General features: G+C 36.8%; 2 protein-coding genes across 4 annotated transcripts in view; both read left to right on the top strand.

Annotated features, from left to right (window-relative positions):
- The window catches only part of PLEKHH2 (pleckstrin homology, MyTH4 and FERM domain containing H2), a gene marked incomplete at both ends in the record, with an annotated part of 49,271 nt that extends 48,205 nt beyond the window's left edge, over nt 1-1,066 (top strand). For all 3 annotated transcript variants that reach the window (XM_080341695.1, XM_080341694.1, XM_080341693.1), the window contains one exon: nt 884-1,066. In XM_080341695.1, coding sequence (XP_080197821.1) covers nt 884-1,066 — 183 coding nt within the window. The remainder of the gene's footprint in view (nt 1-883) is intronic.
- A 6,802-nt stretch (nt 1,067-7,868) lies between these two features.
- DYNC2LI1 (dynein cytoplasmic 2 light intermediate chain 1) overlaps nt 7,869-27,987 on the top strand; it is a gene marked incomplete at both ends in the record, with an annotated part of 53,007 nt that continues 32,888 nt past the window's right edge. Inside the window, 12 exons of the mRNA XM_080341462.1 lie at nt 7,869-8,010; nt 8,237-8,436; nt 9,619-9,653; nt 10,052-10,121; nt 11,100-11,188; nt 13,336-13,522; nt 15,715-15,783; nt 17,164-17,241; nt 18,782-18,858; nt 19,213-19,283; nt 19,740-19,837; nt 21,750-21,842. Coding sequence (XP_080197588.1) covers nt 7,869-8,010; nt 8,237-8,436; nt 9,619-9,653; nt 10,052-10,121; nt 11,100-11,188; nt 13,336-13,522; nt 15,715-15,783; nt 17,164-17,241; nt 18,782-18,858; nt 19,213-19,283; nt 19,740-19,837; nt 21,750-21,842 — 1,209 coding nt within the window. The remainder of the gene's footprint in view (nt 8,011-8,236; nt 8,437-9,618; nt 9,654-10,051; nt 10,122-11,099; nt 11,189-13,335; nt 13,523-15,714; nt 15,784-17,163; nt 17,242-18,781; nt 18,859-19,212; nt 19,284-19,739; nt 19,838-21,749; nt 21,843-27,987) is intronic.

The following is a 27,987-nucleotide window of genomic DNA, read 5'->3' as shown; positions in this document are numbered from 1 at the left end:
ACATTCCAATTTTTTCATGGAAGGACAAAGAAAGCTCTTAAGGACAGGAAGTATTTGCAGTACCTAAAAATTCATCCATTTGCTTGATCAGCACCGGAGATGATTTTAAGAAGGTACATTTGTGTTCTGCAGTTGAATTGTAGAACACAAGATCTAAAATATCATTTACTTTTTAAAAATTCTAGGATATTTTTACCTTTGGTAAAACCTGTTCATGGTTTTCTAAATCTAGATTCTCTCCTTCACTGGTAAGATTGACTATATTTTTGTAAAAAAACAAAGATTTTGAAGTCTTTTGCTGTCAGTCAGAACAATTTATGAAATAGAATACAAAACTCCACATATGAATTTGGGTCAAAACACGACTCTTCATACAAATAAGCATAGAAAAATGCATCTGTTCAAGTTTCCCTCAGATTGTGCCCTTATAGGTAGGGTTGTGTGGATTGTCAAGAGAAAATACAGTAAAAAGCCTTTAGAAGTCTTCATTCCTTTAATCTACCCTGCATCTTTAGTCCTCTGAGCTCTAGGTATTTTCTAGCAAAACTGAGGGAACACATCATAAAAGTTTTTTCTAAGAGCATCATCTTTCAGACTGCAAAATCTCTCTCAAAGTGAAAGAAGCCATCTGTTTGAATCAGTTAAGGCTGTGGACGACAAAGTATCTAGTATACTGATGGGAATAACATTACATTATTTGCAAGGAGCAATAGAAAAAAGCTCTATCAGTCATCTCCTCTCTCCCCATCATTAATTTGTTAGATAAAGTGCAAGTACTTTTCCAGTTGATGGTGACTGTCACTTGCTAAAAAGTTAGCTATTTTTTCAGCAGTCAAAACACATCACTGTATTTTTCAAAGAGTTTTGTGTGTTCCTGTTATAGATTCTTGAGATCACTCTACTGATTGCCAGCTACATTAACAACTTCCATCAGCTGAAAGGAGCTGCTCATCACCTCTCTGCTCCAGCATTACTGACACCTCAGAGTGGACAGAAACTCAAGGAAATGGGGAGTCAGCCACTTCTTGCAAACAACAGACCAACGAAATGTCCCACTTTGTTATGAAAGGATTATGCATCATGAGAATGCCTCTTTGTTACAGGGTGTTTCTACTCTGATTGAAAACTTTCTGATGTACAAGACATAAAGCATAAGCGGGTCCATAACCACAAGAAAGGCAGACAGGTTTACATTCACTTCAGTGGTATTTAACAGGAGAAGCCCTTTAATTAAAGCCCTGGCCTGAACTGGAATGATGATGAGCTCATTTAAGGATTATGTTTTACCAGGGGTCACTTGTCCTTACAGCTCAGAAATAAATGTGTATTGATAGAGATGGGGAAGGGTGGCCTTGGGAACAATTACATAGACTTTTAGTAGTTTTCTAGATATTTTCTCAGGGACCAAACTGTCTTCAACTCTTCATCTCTATTTTTCAAAATTATACATGTTGTATAACCTTAATTTTGAAAAGGAATTTTTGTTTGAAAAAAACAGTCAAACACAAAATATTTTGTACTTCCAGCACCCCTCCTTATTTGCAATACAAGCACCATGAGACTAGAAAGAACGTATTGTTTGGTTTGTATAATTGCTTCTTCTTAAAAACAAACAAACAAACAAACCCACATAAGCACATTATGTAACTATTATAAATTTAAACAGTATTCTCATGATACACTCTAGCCTTTGTTACAGAGCTGTTTTGCTTGGCAAATCTTCAGCCTTGGTCTGGTAAATTTCTAAATAATCCTACTCTGCTCCAACCTTTTGGAAAACTCAGAGTTGGGCAGGCGCTGTATTTAGTATAGTTTTGTTAAACAACATCCCACACCTAATTTCTTCTTCAGTCCATAATAATAATAATAATATAACACAGATGCAGGAATGACTCACAATTCAAAACACAAGAATAACACAGAAAGCCATAGATTGAACTATTGTGAGTAAACTTGGAGATACGTGACATACAAAATCCATGTATAATATGTATAATGTATATACATTGATTCAGAATAATATTTTGTGAAATTTATACTTCTTGTTTTTCATTTGTTACCTATACATTCCAGATTATAGTACTAATATAATGTTCTTGCACACAGGACATAATGTTGCATCTGCACTATTGGACCTGAGAGCACTTTCCAGTTGCCTTTTTCAGCCGCAAACCTCAGTGCTACGTAGGGTCAAGTATGCAGAATCACAGCCTTTTTTTCTTCCAGTACTCACATTTTTGTTTCCATGCAACAAAACCACTTTCTGCAGGCTCTGAAATGGATCAGCAGCATACTCGAGTAGATAATTTAGATCCAACCACAGAGAAGGTAGTCAAACATGAATCACTGATTTATGTACATCTCAGAGTTTCCACTTTGCTCATGCTAATGATCATGGATTATTAATCCCTTACTGCCAGCTTTTAACGTGGTGGGATTTTTGTTTGGTTTGGTTTGTGTGTTTGGGTTTTATTGTTTGTGGTTGGTTGGGTTTTGTTTTTTTGGAGTTTTTTGTTTGATTGGTTGGGTTTGGTTTGGGTTTTTTGTGTGTTTTTTGGCAGGGTTTTTTGTGAGGGTTTTTTGTTTGGTTGGGTTTTAATTAATTAAAATTGAAGTAATTTCAAAATTACGAACTTTAATATTTGAAGGCTGAAAATTTCCTTTATGACATTTGAACATTTCAGATATATACATACTCATATTGAGAGAAAATGAATTTTCAGCTGTTTGCCCTCTGTGGAATGTAGGGAGTTTCCTCCTGAAGAATTAAAACGGATTGGAAGGGAGATACTGTTGTGAAAAGAACACTCTCTTAAAAAGTGCAAAGACAAACTAGCAGGCTGACTTGATAAATACATTTATTCCAAAAGCTCTCAAAGTCCTGCCACAGCTACTTAAGTCTGCAGGACTTTATGAATGGTACTATGGGCCAGTGCTTTGTCTTGAAAATTACAAGCAAATAACATACTATATCTAGATGCTTTCACATCTGCACTGCAGAAAGAGCTACCTGGTTACTTTTCCCCTTTGGTGGTGGTTGTGGCACTAGATCCTTCTCTTACAAGGCAGCAGGGTCAGCAGCAGGAGGTTTACTTCCCAAGGGGCAGCTAATCTCCTGCTGTCACCAAGGAAAACAAATTGGAAGTTACTGAGACCCTGCCACCAACTGCAGCATCTTGTTTGCAGCGCCTCATGCGAACTGATGCAGATAGCATGGTGTAATTGGAATAGCAATTAACATGCCTTTGCGATCAGCAGAATAGCTAACTTTCAGAGATTTGAGGAAAGCAGGGGGGTTGCAAACTTTTAAACAGATGCTACTGCATCAGTTCTACTCAGGTGGAGTCAGTCTAAAGTTTCTCAAATATGATGATTAGAAACTTCAGTTTACAAATACAAAAATCTTCATAATGAAATTATGATAGCTATCAATCTAGAATACTCCAACTAATAATTCTTTCCTAATTGTCCAGTTTTAAATGAATGTGGCAGGTAAGGTTCTATTAGAAGGCAAAAAAGTGGAACATTATGCTCATGAGCTTGTTCATGCAGTTTTTAAAATTTTCATTAAATTTGGAGACAACATGCTACACAAAACAAACAGCTGATGTGCAGACTGAGTCTTTTAAACCTTTACAGCCTTACAACCAGATGGTTTATAAAGCAGTATACAATATGTGAAGTAGAGTATGACCTGCCTGCCTTTGAGTAGCTAACTCTACTAATGGCTTTGCTTTTTTGGTGTTAAGCTCTTGCTGCTGAAATATATCCCTATATCATAGTGCCAGAAGCAATCCATGCCTTAGTTTCCCTTTTTTTTTTGGTAGCACTTTCCATACTGACTACCACTAGCTGCTCATTTTAGGTCACCATTCATCTCATATTGTCACACTACCAGAAATGCTGTGTTAATTTTTATTAAATAAATGCACTCAGAATCACAGTTATCATGACAATGCTACACTAAACAATGAAGTTTCTTTCATTATTTTGATAAGCAAGAGTGAGGTTTCTGTAGTGATAATAACCTCCACAAGCAGACACTTCTCTTTAAGTTAACAGATCAAACAAGTAAAGTATTTTACACACGCAAGTGTACTTCAACAGCTCAGCTTCCAAACATGGCTACGCAAATCTCAGGGGAACTTGTTCCATGTTAATCTAGTTCCAGAGCTACTTAGAGGATCCCACACAATGTAAAACAACAAACCTGAACGTTTCAGAGTCCAGGCAGATAATCTGTTCTGCCTTCCCCATCCAGCCTGAGCCTTATGAATGATCCACATCTCAGTCTTAACCTTGAGTCATCCAGCAAAACAATTTATAGTGTGCAACCTAATCCATGACTAAAGCCCAGATAGGAAATTAGACCTTTCTTACCTCCTGATCTTCAGCAGGGATAAGACAATGGGAGCTGTCAAATGAGCAGCAAGTTCTGGGACTGATACGGAAGAACTTTCCATGCTCCAGGCTTGCAGAACCTAGGCTGTAAAAATATTCTTAGGATGAGATTAATTTCTTGCCACACGCAAGGAGACTTCACCTTCTATCATGAATTTCAGAACATCTTTTGTGCTTGCTTTGAGCTAGCAGTCAGGAACAGCAATCAGTAGAAATGGTCAATGAATCTGTGCTTGACAATGACTGAAAGATCATATAAACAATGTCTGTATAAACAATCACGTTGACTTGAAAGTAATCAGAATGCAATGAAAATTAATATATTATTTGAACGCCACTTTGCCTTGTCAATTTTTGTGCAGCAGTATCAATAAGCAAACTCTTCATTTCTAAAACAAACAAAACCTATTTACTTCTGTAGTATAGTGGGAAATGATAAAGCTTTGAGTTTTTAATACAATACAGAAATTAGTGGATTTCTGTTATTTTAGATTTGAACTTGGTTTATCTTTAAATTTAAAATAGAGGCATGTATTTCCCTATAAAAGAACACTGCTAGGTATTTGATGTTGGAGTTCCTTGTCAGACTGATGCAGTTTTTATTGGTTAGGTCCTGAAGTAAAAAAGTCATCCTTGCATAAAGGAATGCACTGCTTAAAGCCTTAGGTAGAGCTTTAATAGTGCATACTGCTTAGTGCAATCCATTAGTTTGAGTAATTTTAACTAAGGTGATTAGTAACTCAGTATTTATGAAAAAAAAAGTTTACAGTTTCTTATGGCATGAGCAACAAAGGAAATAAAACTGAGTCAGGTGAAACTTTAAAAAGTGAAATCTCGCATTTAATTTCCAGATTGGCCTTCAGTAATTAATTGTATACCCTTACACAATGCTTCCCCAGCTCAGATTGCTGCATCTTCCAGGCTTGCCACCTCTCTGCCAGTGATTAAATAACTGTAAAAATACAGCTTTTTAGTGTTATACTCTTGCTTTTGCAGTAATGTATGCCTAGACCATAGCATTAGGAGCAATTCCTACCTTAGTTTTGCTTTCTTTGGCAGAGCAAAAGCAGCTTTGTCCAGGGTTTTCACCACCTCTAACTGCTGATTACAGATCAGCACTGGCTTCATATACCAAGAGATCAGAAACGTTCTGTTGAAATTAAATGGATTAAAGAAATGCACTTAGAAAGGCATCAGCATGACCTGCCACAGCACAACACTAAACAATGAAGTTTCTTTCTGGATTTTAATTAGCAAGACCATGGTTTCCACAGGGGGTTAGCAAATAGTTTAGAAAATGCAGGTAAAAACCTGGAATTAAATAAAGACAGAGGAAAATAACCATACGAAAGCTTCTGGAACTGAAACTGAGAAATTATACAAGATAAACTTAGAAAAAATTCTTATTTAAGGAACAAGTATTACTTATGGTCTGTAGAAGGTTACATAAGCCTTCTTTGGGGAAGGAAGAAGTAACAGTTAAAATTAATTCTGAGTTAATTATTATGTATGAGGCCACTTTCCTGGTTTTGATCAAACAGACAAGAGAGGATTTTACTTACTTTGTTTGGGTTTTTTTTAGGTTTTTATCTCTCTAGTCTCCCAACACACAAAACAGTCACAGGTCACTTCCCTGACATAGGACACTTTTGACTTGTTAGAACCACCGACATTCTATATCGCTTTGACATGCTAGGTCGTACCACAGTTTTACTGCACCTTTTAAATCCTAATTCCTAATCTAAGCCTAACATGATTTTTGGATTTGATCACTGATAGATTTTATTTTAAATAACCTAGCCTGTCTCCTGTTACAGGAACTTGGCTACAGTTGTAATAGTTGACTTGTATGCCCCAGTAACTACAAAATAATTAGTGCTTTTCTTGTACACCAGTTTACGTATTAGGGTGTGGTTAACTCTGTCATTTCATTCCTTCCACTGTTAACAAAGCTGTCGTGGGGACCATGAGTTTATCAAGAGCCAGTGCTTAAGGCTGAGGTAAAATAAGACTCCTGCCATTTACACAGAATCACAGATTGTTAGGGATTAGAAGGGACCCTGAAAGATCATCCAGTCCAATCCCCCTGCCAGAGCAGGAACACCCAGATGAGGTTACACAGGAATGTGTCCAGGTGGGTTTTGAATGTCTCCAGAGAAGGAGACTCCACAACCCCCCTGGGCAGCCTGTTCCGGTGCTCTATCACCCTCACTGAGAACAAGTTTCTTCTCAAATTTAAGTAGAGCCTCCTGTATTCCAGCTTGTATCCATTGCCCCTTGTCCTATCATTGGTTGTCACTGAGAAGAGCCTGGCTCCATCCTCATGACACTCACCCTTTACGTATGTATAAACATTAATGAGGTCACCCCTCAGTCTCCTCCAAGCAAAAGAGACCCAGCAGTGCTGCCAAAGACTGTGTGGGGCTCATGAGCAGCTCCCCTGGGCATCGTGCCCAGCACTGGCCAGAGCAACTGCCCTGACACTGCAGGGGACGCCACTCAGATGGGGCTGCAGTGGTCCTCCAGTTCTTAGAGCAAACTTCTGGGCGCATGGAGATGGCATTAATGAGGTCACCCCTCAAAGCCCCAGCTCCCTCAGCCTTTCCTCATACGGGAGATGCTCCACTTCCTCCATCATCTTTGTTGCTCTGCGCTGGACTCTCTCCAGCAGTTGACTTGTTTTATTTACGACTTGTTCATCTACCCCTGACTTTCTCCCCTGCTTAAGTATTTTGTCCTTTCATAAGGGCTCGGTGACTCCGCCACCCTCACACCAGCTCCTCTCACCCTGCTAGTGCGGTTGGGCGCCACTTCCACCACCCGAAAAACTTCAGAGCCAGCTGCGGGGTCCAAACAACAACTCCAGGGCCCCGGCGGCGAGCGGGACCTTGCGGCGGAACGGCCGCGGGTCTCCACTCACCTCAGGGGCGCAGCAGCCCCGTACCCCGAGGCGGCACAGCCCACGGGCTCCCAGCAGCGGGCAGCGCTGAGGCGAGGGCAGCGCTGAGGCGAGGGCAGCGCTGAGGCGAGGGCAGCGCCCGCCGCAGTGCCGCCGCCGGGAGGCGGGGCGAGCCGCGCCACGGCCCCTATGGGAACGGCCTCCGTCCCTTTCCGCCCCGCCGCGGAACTACGGCTCCCAGCCTGCCCTGCGCGGTCCCCATGGCGACGGGAAGCCAGGCCCGGGCCCGGGCCCCGAGGAGCGATGCCCAAGGCCAGGTAACGGGGAGCCCTGCCCGGGCTCGGCGACGGGGTTCGCCCCCGCTGCCCTGGGGAGAAAGAGCCGGCGGCCAGGGGAGACAGCCTGGGAGAGAGAAGGAGGGAGGCAAGAGGGGCCGTTTGGGCCGCTGTCCCCGAAAGCGAACGGGGCGAGGGCCGGGATGGGGGCGCGCCCGGTGCGAGGAGCCGGTTGTTCCTGTTAGGGACGCCACCGGGAAGGGGGAGGCCTGAGCCACCGCCCGCAGGTGGCCATGGGGGAGACAGAGGAGGGGGAGCCCTCGTTGCCCCAGGCAGGAGCTTCCCCGGGACACCGAGGGCAGGTCCTGAGCCCCCGAGCCCCCCCACCCGCCACCGGGAGCTCCCGGGCGCAGAGGCCGCCAGCCCGGCCCGCGGGTGCGGGAAGCCCCCGTCGTTAGGAAAACTTAAAAAAACCCCACAAACTTCAAAAACTTTTAAACGTGCCCAAACAAAGCCTCCCACCACACCACTCCTGTTCAGTCTGCGCGTACCAGAAGCGTTACCTCAAGAATCTTACTTAACCAGCTTCCTTAAGCAGTTTTGTAAGCAGAGTGTATATGATAGGAAATAATAATTATGAATAATAGTCATCATTACATAGTTGCAATAACTTTCATTTATCGATTTAGATATTTTCAGGAATTATTGGTTTTCTGTAGTGACACCCTGTTTTTTCTGATTAGTGATACTTTGTGGGATCTTGCAATAGCTGAAGTGGAGAAGAGAGAAAACCCCGGCGAAGATGGCAAGAGTGTGGAAGTTTGGGAAAAATCAATACTATTTATGGGAAACAAAAATGGGGTAACGCTAAATACTATATGATTCTGTACTTTCTTTGAACACAGTTTGTGTCAGGAAAATTATATGCTAATTCTTCTAAAGACAAAATATGTTCTGATTCTGCAGAGAGTGGGTGTTCCACAGAGTGTGGACCAGTCAGACATTGTTACACTTTGGAAGTTCAAGTTTATGGTTTGTAGAACCAATCCATCAACCGTTGTTATCAATATGTGCTAATTCTCTGGGGTCTGGTTTAATTAATCTTTTAAAAAGTAGCTACTACAAATAACGCTACTCACTTCAATTGTTTGACATGTCAAATTTCCCCATGTAAATCTTGAACTGGTGCAATCCCATTTCAGTGCATTGATACTGATTTTGTTGTAAGTAGAGGCCTTGGCATCCTGCTGTGAATTGTGTTTGTGTTTATGTCAGACTGATTTGAACATGGCTTACCAGTGATTGCAAACTCATGATTAAGGTTGTTTTCACTCATTGTCCTTAACTTTGGTCATGAGTAATTTAATATTTTTCTTCTGTTAGCATTTATTTGTAAAGTAAATAAAGAAATATTTGCCCGTGACCAAGTGAGTCATATTTTTACCTCTCATCAACAACTTAAAATACTTTTTTTCAGAGAAAATACAGTGACTTTACCTATTTTCAGATTTACCTGAAATTCACTGATTTTGAGACAGGAAAAGACACAGGAGTACACTGTAGAAGTGCTAGTTCCTTCAGTGTGGCAAGGTACTCAGTGTCTCAATTTCAACAATGTAAAGACATGTTTTTCTGTATGTTTATTTGTATTTTAAGCATTCTTTTTATTTCCATCTCATCAGTAATCATATAGTTCCAGTGGAAACCAAACATTAAATAAATGTATTACTAATAATTAAAAGCTGTTAAACAGTTTAACAGAGCTGGCTAGGTTGATCACTAATGTCTAATTTTAGGCACACTATTCCTATTACTGTATTTGTAGTTTCTATTAGTTTATAATTATAATGATGATAGTATAACTTGATTTTGACAGAAAGTTGGCAGTTAAGTTTCCACTGTAAGGCTATAAACAATTACATGAGTTTACACTTTTCTGGTACTTTATTACTGGAATATTAAATGAGTGAGTTTAAGTTAGTGATACAATTTTTTTGCTTTAATGACAGTACAGTAAGGTTCTGCTTTGTTTTTAATTTCCAGGGAAAGACCAGTATTATACTGAGGTGTCTTGAGAGGTATGTGTCAAATTTTTTAAAGTATTTTTCAGCTGTGGATTAGAATTTTTCATAAACAGTTATACTGTGTGATAATTCATAATATGTGTATACAGATGTCTCCTGTGACCAGTTGACCGTTTATGGATAAAGTTATTTCCCTTCATTACTACCTGTCATCTGACCCCTTCATTCCTTCTTCTCCACTATTAGAGAGCTTAAACGTGCATCTGTTCAGCTTGGTGCTGCTACTTCTCCTGTCTTCAGCAACTGAGACCTGTTATCTTAAAGTGTCCTCTCTGTACTGCTGTTTCTAAGCCAAATTCTGAACTGACTGATAAATATAATTTATTTACAGTAGAATTAACTTTCTTCATTTAGAGGATCTTAACAAAACAAATTTATTTTTCCTTGCATAGGGAAGAGATTCCAAAGCCAACATTAGCCTTGGAATACACTTTTGGAAGACGAGCAAGGAGACAAAATACAGTGAGTATCTGGAAAGTATTGTTTACTAGATAGATATGTACTCACATAAAGAATAATACGTGGTTTATTTTCATGTGTAAGAACCTTAGGAGTTTCAGCTTATTGTTTGTGAAACAAAAAGGTTTTTTAAAGTAAAATTTTATTAAAATTAGCTAGCATAATTTGCTGTTTTAATCTGTAATGTGTTTTTCCCTCTCACTAAAAGGCAGTAGATAAAAGACTAAACCATAACACAATCAGCTGAATTTATAAAAACTACCTTGTTTGTTGTATTTGAATAACGTAGGATGCATGCCTTTAACTTTGTCTTTTAAATGCTAAATGAGTACATTTTTATGACAGAAGCAGTCATCTTGGAGGATGTTAAATCATAATTAAATTATTGGGGGCCGTGTCCATATTGCTAAATTTTGTGCTGCAGATTATGTTAACAGAAATATTGAACCTATTCCCATCACAGCACAACACTGCCCAGCGGCAATAACTATTGCTGCAGGTAATTGCTTTTTCTTCTACTGAAGCAGGGAGTGGAAAATCTGACTGTCCACAAGATCAAAATCACTTAAAACTTTTCCCAGAAACTAAATGCAAAGGTAGAGATTCATTACTTTTCCAGTTGTGAACCTCTCAAAAAGCATTAGTCTTGAGCTGCAATAAACAAAAAGAAAGGGAAGAGTACCTGATTTTTTTTTTTTTTTATGTTTATCATTAATCATGCTGCTTCCCGGCTTTTTTACTCTACTGTAGTCATTTATCACGACAGTCAGAGGCATGTCAGGAGTCTTTTCTAAGTGTTGTAATGGGATTTCTTGAATATAGGGGTTTCTTAGTTTGGTTTTGGTTTTTAGAAAATACTAATGAAATAATATACGCTCTTGTTCTAAGTCACTCTCATGAAAAGCCAGTTTATCAGGTTAAGATTTTCTCTTGGTGTTACACGGAAGCAAACATTTCTGACATAAAGAAACTCTTTTACAGGCTAAAGATATAGCTCATTTTTGGGAACTGGGTGGTGGAACCTCATTACTGGAACTGATTCGAATACCAATTACCAGCAACAACATAAGGTAAGTGATTAATATCACAATTCCAAAGTTAATTTCAGATATCCTTCACACACAGGTAAATTTCTAGACCTTTTATTGTGGAAAACTCTTACAAAATGTAAGAGCATTTATATTATTTGCTAAAAATCATTGTAATACCACTGATACTTTTGCTTTGACCTTCCTTTTCATGATTCTCTTCTAATAAGCCAAGTTCTTAGCAGTCTCCAACTACAAGAGAAAGCAATAACATGGAGGAAATAGGTTTGCCTTAAGTAGATAGAAAAGAGAAGACATAGTATGTTTATGCTCAGTGAAAGAGTAGAAAAAGCAGCTTGGGGGCATACAAAAAAAAAATCTGGCTTCCTACTTCTGTATGCAAAAATTGATGCTGCCTCTTTGAGAGGCAGTATTTTAGGGTGGAAAAAAAAAGACAGAAATTTGTGAAAAACAAACAAAAAACCTCTGGACTTTTGGCAAGTGAAGCAACCATCTGATGAGAGGGAGACCGTTGAAGATAGATCATGTTTCTGAGAGGGACTAAAACAAAGGAAAGAAGACAAAAGGAAACAGGAATCTAGAGAGGTTTAAGAGAATGCAGTGAGAAAAAGCCATAAAAGTGATGGAATAGCACAGGAAGAAGAAATGCATGAAGAAGACTTGCATGAAGAAATGAGAAGGTAATGGGGGGATGTATTTCGTTTCTTCTGGTTAGGGAAGATCAAGCTGAAAGGGGGAGAAGAGAAAAAGATCAAAAGATGTGTTTTGTATTATGATGCATTGCTTTATTTCTTTGGTAGTGAGCCTTCTGTGAAAAAAATACAGAAAAGGAGGGATACAATTTTTACCGCATACGTTTGCTACTGTTTTGGCTATTGAGATAATGGCATTATCTAGTGAGAGACCAAGACGGAAATAAAAAAAAAAACCAAACCTTTCTGGCATGTGAAGTGTTTTGTTTCTAGAAGAGCTTGGGGGAAAAAAATCAACTATCACTTTTCAATTGTTGCCTAAATGAACTTTACTGAGCTCCACCTCCATCATCTTCTCTTCTTTTTTTACAAATAAGGAATCTTCTGATGTGCATGATCTTAAGATTCTTTGACTGGACAGCAACATTGTTCTCTAAGACCACTTGTGTTTATAAGGCAATATTTAAACATACTACTCAAAAATTGTACCATTTCAACTTCAATATAAGTGCTTTTCACTGTTTTTCTCATCTGTCTGTAGTCAAGCAATTTGCTTGTTTAAAAGTTCCATGAACTGTATCTAATTTCACCGAGAGACTTCTCACCAGATGTCTTTCCCACAGCATTTTAAAGTGAAATTGGACATTTACTTTGCTTTGTCTTTGTAATACCACTCTGGTCCGAAATCCCCTTTTTCAAGTCAGGATGGAATGTGAAAGAATGATTGCATCCAGTCAAGTGGCTGCATTTGTGGTGTTCTTATTTACAGTTGCACTTCAACACAGTTAGAGTTTTGAGAGGACAGGAGTTAGATATAAGCATTTCTCGTCATAATTCACCTGGTAATTGCTAAGTATGTCTTGAGTACTCTGGCTTCTTCCGTTCGTCTTGCAGAAGACTTTCTCATGTGTTCATGTGATATTCCAGCTAATTAGCACAGTCCATGGCACAGAATACTGCCCTTAACCAGTTTTTTCCATTTCAAAAAGAATAATAAAAGTAGAGAACTTGTTAATACAGTAATGGTTAGGAAGGATCCTAACCATTTGCTAACATTGCTTCATCTGAGATTGTGGAGTTACGAGATGTCAGGGACACGTGGTAGTAGAAGCACCCAGTCACACAGGAAGAGGGAGCTAAATGGGGTCAGGATATTTTGTATTTTACTGCTTTGAAAGAAAGTCTCCAGAAACAAAGTTTTATATATACAGTCCCCCAAAACCTCTGGTGGAAAGTGGCCAAAGTAACAGTTCTGAACAAGAGACAATGGAAAGGTTTCTTCAGAGCTCAGAGTAGCCTTAAAAGAACCATCTCCCTTTGTTGGCACATTTAATTCTATCTTAGCATTTTCATTTCATTCTATCTCGTATTTTCACAGTGGTTCCTTTCTCCATTTGTACTACAAGTATGGTTGTATATGAAAATGTTAATTGTCTCATGTGTTACACATTTGACAAAATAATGCCTTTTTCATAGGTCATTTGCTGTGGTTCTCGTACTGGATTTGTCCAAACCTAATGAACTCTGGACTACTATGGAGAAACTTCTTCAGGTCACCAGGAACCATGTGAACAAAATTTTAACCAGACTAGAAAAGACAAATCCTGAAGTAGCTACTGAAATTAAACAGAGGATGCGGAACAATCTGCAGAAGGATCATCCAGTAAGTTACTTCTAATATTTTCTCCAGATGTCACAGGCCTTTATACAGTTAAAGATAATGCTTTTACAAATCATAAACAACTCTTTTAGATTTTTATGCATGACTGAAAATCCATTTGATGTAGATGAACCTGTTCACTGGAAAATTATAGCAATTTAATAAAAATTCAATAAGAGCAGAAACAAGGAAAGAAGGTTTCTTATATCTTTTTGTTAGATATCTAATGTGATTGTTATGGCATGTTACACCAATCAAAAGAAATAGTTTTAGAGTAGCAGTTTGCTTTTTTTCTCCCTCATCCTTTTAAAATGAAGATGAAAACTAGAACGTACAAAAGTCATCTAGCAAGAGACTAGCTGAAGGTACAAATTTAAGCAAAGAATATAGTTATAACAGCCATCAACATGACTATATACTTTGCATTTATTTAAATGTCTATCACAAACTCAATGCCTTTTGATAATCTGACAACTAATTAAATTATAAAGTTTCAGAAATGTTAACATCAGTCCTTTAAACATAATTGCTAACTAAATCTCTGGAAAAGCTAAACTAGGTTATGCACAATAGAAATGAAAAGTCATTGTGCATTAAACCTCTGCAAATGTTGTGTGTATATAATGCATAAATAAGCATTCAACAATTCAAAGACTTGGCACATAAATCTAGTTACTATAACATCTAGAAAATGCTGTAATACAGCAGATCTTTATATAGCTCAAAAATTTAAAAGAAACTTTTAAAAATTTTGAGAAAGCAACATAGGCAACAGTGGATTCACAGTCTAGGGTTTGAGAGCTGCTGGATTATGATTTGGTTCGTTTGTTTGTTTTTTACTTTTAGAGAAGGCAATTCACAAAAAGAAAATGTCTGCCAGCACACTTGGCAATAAATCATGACCACAGTGTTAAGTTTACATATAGGGGCTTATTTATCAGAAAACTGCAAGCTTTTTTAGTAAGTAAAAAGAATAAAAGAATAGTGGGATTAATTATTAAGAAGACTTGTTATACTTGCCCTGTAGGGAACACAATTATATCTTCTAAACTAGAATTTCTATTCAGGCTTCGTTATCAAAACCAGAAAGGGTGGAAACAAAATGCTATGTTACTCTTTGGTTCTCTTTCTATTATACTTTCATCATTATTAAAGAAAAAAATTATGTCTTTTTTGTGTCTCTTATAGTCAAAGTAAATGACAGTTTACGCAAATTTATATTTGCCTTTTTATAGCTAAACATATTTTTATGATAAACAGGAACTGATGAGGTTCTTAGAAGGATGAGGTTCTTTTAAGGATTAGATATATTCCATTGGCCTGGATAAAGAATTAGTGGCTATGATGATAAAGCATAAGTATCAATTAATAACTGTTAATTGCAGACCTTGTTTAAAAAGGCTAGATATGCCTAAAGTAGTCCATAGTAAAAAAATAATTCCATAGACAAGATGACTAGGATTCAGTACGCCAGTTTTAATGTTTCTGATGTTATCCTGAATTAATTTTTTCTTACTTACAAAACTAAAGCTATTTTTTTTCAGTTCTATATTCTATACACCCAGTTTTAAGTTATAATAATTTTGCTCAAAACTTTTTCCTTGACAGTGTATGAGTGAAGACATTATTTTTCCTCTCAAGGATTTTCAGTATGTGCAACTTCTTGCTGTCATTTAACCTGTATGTGAAATACCTGGCTTTAGAAGGGAACGCGTCAACCTCTGGTACAACCAAAGTAGCTTGACTAAATAATGTCTGACACAAGGAAATCATCCAGCTTAATTTTCCTGAGCTTTTGTCTGTATTACTGTGGATATGATGCAGGGCTGGGGCATGTGTCAAAGATCCGGTTTCGTTAATCCAGTCTGGCAGTTGTTCTATGAATATATGGGGTTTTTCCTCTTTTCCATTCACACCTAATGTTGAAGCTGGAGTATATAGTGTAAGAGCCCTTTTATGCTAGTAAGTGTTCTGACTGCTCAGAGGAATTATTTCCTGACTATTTATGAAAAAAAAAAGAGAAAATGGTAGAATATGGTATGGATATTGCATTAGAGTTTATTCATCTAACTTAAGGTTTTGAAAAAATAGACCTTGTCTTCTATTAATTAATTTTAACCCCTTTTAGTTGTTTAACAGTTTCAGTCTTCTACAGTTTGTTTACATTGCTCAACTGTCATATATCTGTTTAATAGGATTATGAGATAATTGACCCTTTTCCAATACCCTTGGTGATAATTGGAAGCAAATATGATATTTTTCATGTAAGTAATACTTTATTTTTTTAATAATTAAAAGATTCTTGGTAAATATTCTAAATACTAAAGACTTGGTAATATAATTGTAATCAGTTGAACAAAAATATGGCCAGTCAGCCTTCTACCACAAAAAAAAATCTTTCCATCCAACAGCATTATGGAAGGCATACTGTCACTCCTTCACAAAACACTCCCAAACTGATGATTTTTGAGATGTACTGGGAAAATGTTGAAATATAAGTTACTGTAGACCAAAGAGGGAAGCAAGAAAACATGATGTTGTTGACTTTGTTTTCTAATGAGAGAAATCTCGCACCACGTGTCCCATCTGACAGCAGCTGTGAGTTTATGGAAGTGAACAAGAGGCTTCTCTCAAGTCAGCTGGTCAGATTTTTTGGTAGTCATGGCAGCATGAACAGTAAACTGTCCTTTCAGTCAGAAACTTTTTTTTAAGTACTTCTTGAGTTTTTAGAGACAAGTGAGTAATTGCATCTTTTAGGGAGAAGAGGAAATAAATATCACAGTATTGCGGGATTCTCTCCCAGGACATTTAAAAATCCAAAGAAATGCAAACTCAATTTTTAAGCAGTACTTGATTGTGAGAAACTAGAACAATCTGTTTGATTTTTAGCTGCCGTGCTGACAGCCTCTGCGTCTCTGGACGACTACAGAGTGCGTTGATAATTGGCTGACTCTTTGACTTATTTAATTCTTTATTATAAGGTGGTGTGCCTTCTTTCATATCGAGGCTTTCTGCTGAGCCATGACCTCTTTACAAGTCAGTGACTCTCCTATAGTAAGCACAGAGTAACAGCCCAATTCCATCGGGGTCTATGGACAGACTCCTACAGGCTTCACTGGGTCCAGGTTTTCACCCACTTTATTCAGAGAAAGCCATAGTCTTATATTAAAGTAAAATTGATGAAAAGGTATTTTTATGCACTATTCAAATTTTGCATGTATTAGAATTTAGTAAGTGTATACCAAAAGGTTTACTGAAAGTTAAATATTTTCACAAAAAGAAAAAACCCTTATTCTTTAATCAGGCAGCATTAAATTAATTAAAACAAAATTAAATTAATTAAAACAAAATGAAACAAATTAATTGAAAATTTAATACACATTCCAAATTAATAAACTTTTTCTGAACTAACATATTGCCTGAATTAGCCTCCCTCTGTAAAAAAGAAACAAAGAGAAATTGTGACATTTCTTTTCAGAGTAGGCTGTTACTGATTCTGTCTTAAGATATAATTATGCTGACAGCTGAAAGCCTCATATATTGTAGCCTAAGTGCATTGCAGTTTATACAAAAAATGAAAAGTTCTAGCTGTAATATTTTGTTTTCTGTTTCTTATGTGTATGTTCCAATGTGAACTTTTTCAGGATTTTGACTCTGAAATGAGGAAAATAATAAGCAAGACACTTCGATTTGTTTCACATTATTACGGAGCATCATTAGTGGTGTGTATATTCACTTTCTAACTAAAGATAGAGAAGATGAGCAATATTTGTTTTACAAAGCAGTATTTTAAGAAACAGAAATGTAAAACTCCGTACAAAAAGTGGGATTTAATTTGTTTCCCAGTAGCTTTCTTCAGGAGTTAATCTGTCAAATGGATTACAGGTATTGGAAGGGATGAATGGATATATCCTGTGAACAAACAAACTACATCATTCCCAGTATTAGCAAAAACTAAACAAAAATAGTTGCTTGTTAGCCGGCTCAGTTCCTGTGTTGAGTTCACTGCATGTCTGGCAAAACGTTTTTGGTACAAGGAAGCAGGACGGGAAAAGGTGATCACTGCAAATAGAATTAGAGTGGCCTTTTTGGTAGAAGCATTAACTTATGTCTAGTGACCTGGCTTCAGTAAATGTAAAATCTGACATCCAAGGGTGCATCCTCACAGCAGTTTAAGCATACCAGCTTACCACACTTGCAGTATTGAAGACTAAAGGCATTTTTTTACAGTAATGAGAAGTACCTGCCAACCATGAGGACAATAAAGTATTTATGTGGGTGTATAAGTTGATTTTGAGTTTGAAAGAAACATGCATTATGAGTTTCATAATCCAAGAAAGCTGCCTCTTGGGGTCTCTCTATATGAGAAGATGGTTTTAATTGTATCAACCATCATTTATGTAATAAATAATACTTAATAGTGACATATTTTGATTACCAAACAACTTATGTTTGCTTTAAATTGTTATAATCACAGCATGTCCTTTAGCACCCATGTACAATTGTACAGCTTTTGTACTTTGACACAGGAATTTATCTTTCCTTATCTGAGAATACAACTGTTTGGTTTTGGGGCTTTTTTTTTCTTAAGTATTTAATCATGATTGTAATTAAAAATTAAAAACTAGGAGCCTAAAACTCTTTGGCTGCTAAATCCTGATTCACATTGAAATGAATGGGAGAAACTTAATATCCCACAGTAGGGATCTGACTTCTTTCTCAAACATGAATCTGTAAGGATACAAAAGCCCTTAGAGAGGAGCAAGTACGCTGTTGGAGAAGGTACTCTGAGAGCTTCTCTCTGATAAATCTGTAGCAGTTCTGCAACTATCAAGCTGCTTTTATGATGTGTGAACAATTTCATAGTTATTCGTTACAGTTCTAAACATTTACAGCATTCTGGATAGTTTTTAATGTAGTTTTGAAATCTTAATAACTCATTAGTCTTGGGCGAAAGATTTGTGTTTCTTAATATGCATACTTCTGAAGTTTTAAATCAATGTTTTAAAATGTATTCTTTAATCTTTATTTATGTTATTTTTCATTTAATCTTTCTTGATCTATATATTCAGTGCCAAATACATTCATGTTTTGGAAAGGGAGAGTGAGATTTTTATTCTAGTAAATTCGGTGAAAATTTACCAAATTTATTGAGGTCAGGAATTAGACAGGCTCTATCCAAAATCCTTTATGCAGATGCCATAATGTAATATTTCTGTGCTGGAAGATCATAATGTATATTTTGTTTTCTGATTCATTTAGTTTACCAGCAAATCTGAGGCTCTCCTGCTGAAAGCCCGTGTTCTTATTAATCACTTGGCATTTGGCTATGATAAAAGGTAACATAATTATTGCCTAACTATTAAATGTTTTGCCCAGGGTCTAAAATTACTTAATAAAAATATTTTAATCACCTTTTTTTTTTTTCTTAAATATGATCTCTGAAAGATTCTTGTTTGTGGACTTTTACTCCTGTGTCTCAGCTGTCTACCTCTGCACAGGACAATGATAACTCCTTGGTTTTGATCCCAAAATGATGGATTAGAAATGTGGTCACCACTAGAATTGACTAGATTTTTATTTACATGTATTTGTATGCAAAGCCCAGTAAGAGTCTAGTCTTGGCAAGAATAATGCCATTTTTCATTGATTGCAAAATGCTCACTTTTTATGTTTTCTTTTTTTCTGTTTAGCAAGTCTGTATCACTGGATCACAGCAAACCTCTCTTTATACCAGCAGGCCTGGATTCGCTGAGCCAAATAGGTGAGGACATTTCCTGTTCTTTGTGTTTGTTGCTTAATTGGTTTTTTTTAAATAAGAGAGACATTTTAAGCAAATAAAAAATGAAGTTAAATTATAGGACATCTACATCAGTTTTAACAGATTATTGAAGGAAATGGCTTAGAAAGTTTAAAATTACAATTCAGTATTTATATTATTGAGAATTACTTGTGCAGTTTTGTTAGGTAGATTAATAAAGTATCAAGACTACTTTAATTAGTAAAGTACCAACAAGCTTAGATCTAAAAGAAAATATCATCTACAGTACCACTCAGCCTGTTTCATGGTAGGAGATCAATGTTTTTTCAAACTTGTTGCAGCTTGTCACTGTAGAAGATAAAATATTAAATTAGATGGATCGTTATCCAAAATTATTTGATAATTCATGTTGTTATGACAACATAACTGTATTACTTTGTGCTGTGCTGTAATCCTTAGGACCACCACCCGCCTCTGACAGTGATATTGGAAAGATGCGTGCAAACACACCGTTGGAACTGTGGAAAAAAGTATTTGAGAAAACATTTCCTCCTGAGGTGTGTATTTACATGTCTGCTGCACAGCTGCTTTTCTCGTAGAGTAGTAGTATTATAATAGCACTACTAATTCTTGTCTTTCAAGTCCAGAGACTGGAATTTCGGTCTCACCTAGCAGTCCCATTTCTTCCAACATTTCTAATTCATACATTTTTAAAAGGTGTATAGTGGTGCTTTGATTATTAGCTTCTACATCTTCAGCCACCTTCCTACATTTAGCAATAGTGAAAGTACTGATGTAACCCTCTGTTCTTTCCGGAGTTATGTCATTGCCTTTGATTATATTGAGAGACAAGCTATACTCAAGATTTTTAGTATTTTTTAGGATGACGTATTCCCTAATGCCTAAACCAAATGACAGTTATGTTTCAAGAGAGCTCTTTGTGGCTGTAGCAAACTACCTCATTCTCCTAGGGCATGAGGCTTTGAATGAGGCAGGTGTGTTAAGAGTTCCTTGCCAAAAATCTGCCATTTTGCTATGGGAATTGTTTGGCTTTGCAAGGTAATTAGAACCCCTTGGCACCTATGTAGTGATAAATCTTGTACGTATTTCAGAAGTTTCTTGTCCCAAGAGGAAAACCCCCAAATATTTCTTTTCGATAAAACTCTTTGCTCCTGTTAGGAAATCAAAATTCTTTTCTATTTGACCTGAGCAAATAAAGGTCGCTGCTTTCTCCTTATGTACTACACTGTGTCACATTTCTTTACCCCTGTCCTTTTCCTGCGCTACAGCTCACCTGGGCAGGCAAGGAAGACAGTCAGGCTATGAAACTCCCTCAAATTAAGGTACACAAACAGGGCTTTTCTAGTTTTCAGTCTGTGGGTCTCCATTCGTAGTGAGGAGAAGTCTGAATTCACCCTTTCCCACTCACTTGACTGCTACATATCAAAACCTAGAAAGTATTTCTGGTGGTTTATGACCAGGATAAATTATCACTGAAATGCCTCTCTCAGTACAGGATACCCCAGCATGAAAAAGATTAAACCCTGCTTTCAGAAACTATACACAGGACTTTTTAATGTTATTTTTGGTCATAAACTTTTAAAACACGATAAACAAACATTCTCCCCCTTCAATAACTCTTAAACTCTCCATGAAACAGCTGGAGAAACAAATACATTTCTCATCTTGCAAGCTCCATCAGCGTTTTAAGGTATCAGTCTAATTAAAGAAGACTTAAAGATTTGCCAAGTAGATTCCCAATCTTCTCTTTTGGTTCCAAAATATGCTTTAAACTTTAGAGCTGTTTTCATGCATTGTGAATTTCTTTTTCCATTGCCTCATCTATTAATAATTATAATTCTGCTTTATTTTATTCTGACATTTGTATGATTGCCTTCTTGCTACTTTTCATTTTTTAGGAGTAAGGAGAAAGGCACAAGACATCATTTACAAAAACTCTTTATTTGATAGTGTTTCTTTCTATTAGTGTATTTGCTTCTTTGGAAGTAAACTTGAAGTTATAGTTCTCTCAGTGTCAGTAAATGAAATTTCAGGTATTTGGCAAAAACATAGTAATCAATTTCTCAGCCCTTGAAGTAACGCTTCTGGTAACTGGAACTGAATTCTAGTCTTGAGTATTAAATGCTTTAGCAAGATAACCTTAACTATGCCCAAAGGTCATTGGGCTATTTTCCTTTTGAGGAGAGAATAATAAACAAATATGACATAAGAATATTTTCTTTCCTTTAAGATCTAACTGCACTATTACTTTCTTATCATTTTACCAATCTAATATTTTTAAAAAATCTAATCTCTGTCCTATATCACAAAGTTGTTCCATAAATGGAGGATTTTAATACATTTATATTAAAAGCAAATACTTTCATTAGATCTACAGCATGGCATTTTCTTGTTAAAAGAACAGAAGATAAAATGTATCATTTGAGTTTTTGTCATTTTTCCTTTTAGAGTTCCTGTGATTTACAAAATACCAAGGACCCTGCGCAGGATTCACAATACGCTGAGTATGAAGTTGATGTCATGAGAGCTCAGAAAAAACAGGTATGTGATTGTTCTCCAATTGCTGTTCACAGTCAGGTGTTCCAGAACCACCAGCATTGCTGAAATAATTTTAGCATATACTTGTAGTGCCATTTTGGCCTTAAATAACCTCAACTTAAGTTTTCAGCTTAGTAGTTGTGGTTTTGGTTTTGTTTGGTTTTGTTTTATTTTTTTTCCCATTACTAGACATTAAGCCAGTAGAGCACTGTTAGATCTCTAAGTTTTGGCTCTTGTAGTTTGTTTAGAAATTAATAAATCACATTTTCCCTCTAGCTCTCTTTCAGAATTATTTCACTAAAATAATATTGAAGCAAAGCTGCAATTTTTTCCTGGCAGTAATTTCTTCATTTCTGCACCCTGTGCTCTCATGTTGGTGTTGACTACCAGAAAGCCTAGGAAGCGGTATCAAGCTTTAGGGTGCAGGGCATTTACTTTTTAAATTTTTGTCTTCTTCCATCAAAACTTTTTATTGGAACTGGAAAGATACTGAGATGATAGCATTTGTGACTCGAGTTTGGAGGCTATGTCTGTTTTGTCTTAAACAGAGTGAACAGAATTATTCCACATAGTGATCTTTGGCTTAACCCCTGAATTCCAGGAAAGACTTAGTGGGAAACAGGTCTTTTTTTTTTCCTGATTAATTTTGAAGTGTTTCTGCATTCCTGTACATGGGTGGTGAATTAATTTCATAGAAAAACTCTGTGGCAAACTAGAGAAAGGTTAGAACATTGCTTTATATTAATAGATATTAGTGTATAACATCACATGCATAAAAATACTGTATGTAGTCTTCATCAATATCGTAGGTATGCGCCTGTTAAAATCACTCCAAGATTTATGTATTTTTCTTTGTTTGGAAGAACTAGCACGTATTCTGGAAACTCTGTATTTCATACAGGTTCATTTTTTTCACACATGGCTAAATCTTTGCTAGAATGTCTGAGAAACATGCCACTCTCACAGCTTAAACGTGGGCTATTCACATACTGTTTACCTCTGTAAACCAAGTTACTGCAGTGAAAGGAGATGTTTCTAACAGTTCTTGTGATGGATTGTATCAACAGAGATCTCACATGCTTTTACAGACCTGCACTCTTAAGACGAAAGGGAGTTTTATTGACTTGCACTGCAGTTAATCTCAACTAACCCTAAAATACCATGGCAAATTTCATCTTTTTGCATGCTTGTAAAAGAAAGCCAAAGGATTAGGTTAATGCTGCTATCACATTTTTGTAGAGTTTAGTTTGCATAAGGCAGTAAACCTGTAGTTACCTGATCCAAAGAAACACATTAATAATGTAAAATAATAAAGCAATTTCAAGAATCCGCTGCAGTCTTTGAATTTGCACATTACCTGTAATATCCTGTTAATGTAGGCATCAGTTCTGCATTTCTGTTACATCAAGAGCAGTCTTAGAAAGTATTAAAATTTGTAAAGTACATTGCTTTTGGAATTCATAATGTAATCTCATTCTCAGTATATCTGTATATCTCAAAATAACTATGTGGTGTCCTAGGCTTGTTATTTTTAGATAATACTTATGTCTTCCAAAAGAAGATACTGTTATGAGTTGATGAAATCATACAGGAAATTATTAATTTTCTGTTTTTAAAGAAAAGAAACAGGCTTTTAGAATCTTAATCTGTTCAAGGGCATTGCAAACCAGTGTAGTTTCTTTTAGTTAGACTTCTATGAGTAATTTGAGCATTAAAGAAAAAATTACTTTTGTTATCTACAGCTATTTCCTAAACTTCTCTATCACAAAGTTCAATTATTACAAGATTATTTGCCTGTTATTTAAATGTTTTATATGCCAAGAATTTAATTCAATATGAAATGCACCAAGATAGCAATATACATCTAAAAGAAAGGAACACTGTAGTTGCAGTGAGTCTTGAAGTGCCCTTCGATTTCCCAGTTATATGAAAAGCGGCACAAAAATCCTGTTTTTAAAGCAGCATTTTAAATGCATCATAGTCTGACAGTCTTTATAAAGTCTCATTATGTCTATTGTGTAGGAGGAACCGTATATTAAGATGTTTAATATGCAACCTGTTCCTAATGAAATCATGAGAGATAACCCAAAATGAAAGTTTCATATGATGGCAGTGTATACCTTGAAGGCATTTAAGTGCATGTTATCATTTTTGTCGGTTACTTCCAGGTAAGTAGTATGGCACTTTGGACTCTAGGTGACAACCAGTTTGCTTGTTTATCTCAAAGATAAGCTTTAAAGAAAAAATATACACAAAAACATAGCAAGAAAATATTGACCGACTGACTCACTCTTGGTCAGAACTGCTCACTGATACTGTAATAGATTTATAGCTAACTGTGGTAATACAGAGTTTAATTACATTACTTCCAACTTTGTAACTCGGCTGAAGGCTTTGTACACTCTAGCAGAGTAAAAGGTTAACGTCTCAAATATAAAATTAGAAAACTTTTTATTTTTACAAAGTACAGACAGAAGAAAGTACCTGGCTGACTCTCATGTACCAGCTGTCAGCTATTAATAGTATTTATCTGATATGCTTTTTGGCCGTGGAAGTTGGGAGTCCAGCTCAGCAGCATTGTGTGACAAGAGTCTTTTAGACGGATTATTTTGCTTCCTTAGTGTTTCATAGTTAACAATGAGATGCATCACTATTTGTAGACCTTTTGCTCTGGAAAGCTCACTGGGGCTCTCTTTTAGTCAGTGTACCTTTGTTCAGGATAGAGCACGTCTTTCTCAACTATGTCTTTTCAGAATTCTTTTCCTAGTTCTCACCCCGCAGACATGCAACGTGCAGGTTTATATCAAATAGTGCTCTTGCAGTTGTTTACTACTTTTTCATTCTCTGGAGTTAAGCTGTGAGAGAATACAGCACCAGGGACCTGTGTGGAATTTACATTTCTAATGTCTTTCTTAACTAGCAAGTTCTCTCTGGGAATTACTGGAATTTTGTGCTCTTTGCAGGGCTTTCACGATTCAAGAAAAACATTCATTCTTTATATTTATTAGTCCATAAACCTGTAGCTTGCTGTAAACTCTTCATACAGTTCACATAAAACATAAACAATATGGCAAACTCGTCATCCATTTCTCTCCACTCTCTGCCAGCTTTTTGGCTTTTGATGCTTTAATGTCCCCTTAATTTCATTTTAGTTACACATATAACTTGAATAGGAGTGAGATCTTTTAAAATAATTGTCGATTAGAGCTGCACATATGCCACCTGCATCTGTGGGTGCTTGGAAGTCTTGTTCCTTAGTTCCTTCTAAATGTTTGTGCCAGTGAGATGGCACATGGGGGTGGCTGCTCTGTTTCCTTTCGAATCGTGCTCTCTAGCAGAGAGGTGAATACGCTAAGGTGTCTTTTTGAAGGTTTTTCTTTCTTTCAGGTCTAAGCTAGGCTGTTACACCTTGTACTGCTAATAGTCAAAATAGGCGCTTGGGCCTTTGTCACCTGGATGTTTGACTGCAGTTTCTTACATCAAAGCAAATGATGAAGCTCACCTTGAGCTCAAAGCATTGGAGAGCCTCCTGGTCAGGTATTTAAGGCAGCAGTGTCACGCAAGGCTAAAGTTCCCCCTGGCTGGTCCTTGTTACACATCTTTTACTTTAGGGGTTGGTGCCAGTTTTAGCTGGAGCCTGATGCCATAAAGTAGACTCAAAAAAAAAAAAAAGGTAGATGCTTGGTGCCAGCTATAAGAAGCAATGGAAGCAGATCTCAACGACAAGGACTGTAACGATTAAGACTTTAACAAGTCTTAAACAGGAGGGAGGTTCTATAACATTGCATAAGGAAGCATAGTCCTATTTCCCCTAAAAACAGGAGTGACCTAATTAACCATGGCATTCACAACTGAAAGTCATCTGCAGCTGTCTGATTGAGATTGGGACTGCGTTGGCTCACAGAACAAGCATTGTGTTTTTTCAGCTTACTTCTCTAACGTGACCATACTGCAGAACTTTGGGAGACAATTTCAATCTCATTCAACAAAACAGAAAATTGCATATTATGTGATGAAACTCCTTGGTCAGACCAGTTACTGGGCAGAGAGGTACAACAGGCACCTTAATGTGGGCAACAGAGCAGTAGCATCTTCTGTTTTCTCCAGAGGAGAAGTGCTAGTCTTCAGAGTGTGGAGAAAAGGTTAATTTGGCTGTTTATCCAGCTGTCAAGAATAAGCTTTCTTGTTTTCACATGTCCAAATCAGTAGCCTCCTCCTCCAAAAAAAAAAAATTATGTTGGTTCAAGAGCATTATTAGAGCATTGTTATTAATTTCCTACTGAAGTTTAGGTGCTTAAGATTTTTAATCCTCGTTTCAGTGCTTGGTTATTGTCACTATGTTCCAGATTAAAGGCACTTTCAATAAGAAACTGCATGAAAAAGAAAGTTGAAGTCATGTCAGTCCCTCAGAACTGAGGAAATGCAACAATTAAGGCTTTTCCCCACAATCCTAATTTTTCCTCCTTGTTTGTAGACACTATAGTATTGTCTTTAATTATGTGATCATATACTATTTTGCTGATGTCTCAATTCAATTGTTCAGTATTTCTTTTCATCATCCTTATTCTTTGTGTACCTTATTTCTCAACCTGCCATTCAGACACTTCAATGAACACAAAAGTATTTCTTTTTTCCTCTGAGAATGTGTGGTAATGTTATCTTATCTGCGTGCCTCACAAACACCAGTTAAGTCTTTCTTCCCAATCCCTTTATGATCTTAGGTGTGATCTTCCTCAGTTGACAGATGAAGAATTTGTAGAAACAGAACTACAGAAGCAGAAAGGTTAAAAATAATGTTAAAAATCCACTTTATGCCAGTGTTGAGACATGTAGGACACATTGCTAGCACTAATCCTGTTTAAAGAGCTCAGAGGACGTTGAAGGTGTATTTAACTTGCAGTTGTTAATTCTTGGTAAATCTGATCCATGGCCCCTACACTTGGTGCCCAGAAAACAAAGGAAGCATAATGCTCCCGTGAACATTTTGGTGTACTTTGGAGTAAATTCTTTCATCGGATCTTCTTTCAGAATGGAGAGAGGATCTCGTAGCTGATCATATAGTTACAGTATATTCCAGAATTCTGCTTATGTTTGTGGTATAGGGCTTTACAAGCAGGAGGGTTCCCTTTTTCAGAAGGGTCTCTGGAGTGATCTTTAAGCTATTTTTGAAAGATTTTTACATTACATTTCTGACTTTTTTTACTTTCTGTTTTACATGAAAACTAAGGAAATGTACTTTCCTGACAGCATTTTTCTTCATGGATCACTTGATTTGTTAAAGTTTACTTTTTGTAAATATTGTCCCATTTAATCTCTTCTTTTTTGCTTTCATTTCTCACTGTTTAAATGTTAGTCTTACCTAGATGTGTCCAAAATAAATATTTATCATTTTGTTCCCTACTTTTGTATGATACTTGACATTTCTGTGTTGTCTTGAATTGCCTTTACACTGCATTGCCTTCTAGCTAGCGAAAATTACAGCAAAATAAATTCTACTAAATTATCTGCCTCTTTCTTGAAACAGTTTAGTCAGATGATAAATCTGTAAGGCTAATTATTTAGGCTACACATAGAGACATGACCTCCAGCCGACATTGTCTTTATTTGTAAAACTTCATTGTCTAATTTTACCCCTTCCTGTGGCCTTTGAGAAGGTTGTTCGGGTTGAAATTATTTACTTAGCATAAATCAGGTTACATGTGTTTCTTAAAATATCACAGTATTCTTTCTACTCCTAACTGTTGGCAAGTTTCCAAGTGTTCAGTATGTTCCAAGCACATAATTACTTCATATTAAAAAATGAGTGAAAATACTGAGTAAAGTCTGGCTTACAGAAAGAACAATTCTGTAGTTCTGGAGTTGTATTTAATAATGGAACTTACTAGATTTAGACTGGACACAATGAGAGTTACTTAACTGTAAAACTAGACCTCTGCAAGCATCATGAAAAATATGCACTAATTCAAAATCCTCTTATTGCTCGTAAACCTGTGATGCTTTCTGAAAATTCTGCACTGCTGCTGACAACGCTGCTGAAATTATTTCCTGAGAGAAAATGTGTTATTTCCATACAATTTGTAGATGATGGTTTCTTTGTTGCTTTTCCTTGTATTTTCTTCTTCCTCCCTCTGTGATCTGGACTAAGAAT

This window comes from Nesoenas mayeri, assembly GCF_963082525.1.
Source record: "Nesoenas mayeri genome assembly, chromosome: 3".
Taxonomy (NCBI): Eukaryota; Metazoa; Chordata; class Aves; order Columbiformes; family Columbidae; genus Nesoenas; species Nesoenas mayeri.
This window is presented reverse-complemented; position numbering and strand designations above follow the sequence as displayed.